Genomic DNA, 473 nt, shown 5'->3' on the forward strand with positions numbered 1-473 from the left:
ATATATATATATATATATATATATATATATATATATATATATATATATATATGTATATATATATATTTCTAAATGCGCTCCACAACGCAGCGCACAAGCGGTGCAGCTGCGTGTTGAAACGTATGAAGTGAAATGCGAAACGTAAATACTAAACGAAGAGCACACTACACCTCATGAAAGCCCCTTTCTTTCTCACGCCACGCATGCGGGCGGAGAAAAAGTTACACCCATCACCGAATTCATATATATTCAAACAAAAACAGTCTTCGTCGGCTCTTGGGCTGAACAACTGTCACGTCAACGACCGTTCAACATCAGATATGCGCCAGTTACTCAGATGGCTATGCCGGTAGAAACCACGCGAGAGCGTTTCTCTGTCTATTACAATATACATCCCGCTGTTGTCTAGCACCGTCCAACGCTTCACGTTGCTCTGAAACCTCTTACGCAAAGTATCCCTAAAAGCACAACCC

At 41.2% G+C, this 473-nt stretch overlaps 1 protein-coding gene across 1 annotated transcript in view; it reads right to left on the reverse strand.

Moving 5' to 3' along the window:
- Positions 1-292: 292 nt before the first annotated feature.
- EMH_0012310 (calcium/calmodulin-dependent 3', 5'-cyclic nucleotide phosphodiesterase, putative) overlaps positions 293-473 on the reverse strand; it is a gene marked incomplete at both ends in the record, with an annotated part of 5,927 nt that continues 5,746 nt past the window's right edge. Inside the window, one exon of the mRNA XM_013499493.1 lies at positions 293-458. Within this exon, the coding sequence (XP_013354947.1) occupies positions 293-458 (166 nt within the window). The remainder of the gene's footprint in view (positions 459-473) is intronic.

Source organism: Eimeria mitis, genomic scaffold, assembly GCF_000499745.2.
Source record: "Eimeria mitis Houghton genomic scaffold, Emh_scaff438, whole genome shotgun sequence".
In the NCBI taxonomy this organism is placed as follows: Eukaryota; Apicomplexa; class Conoidasida; order Eucoccidiorida; family Eimeriidae; genus Eimeria; species Eimeria mitis.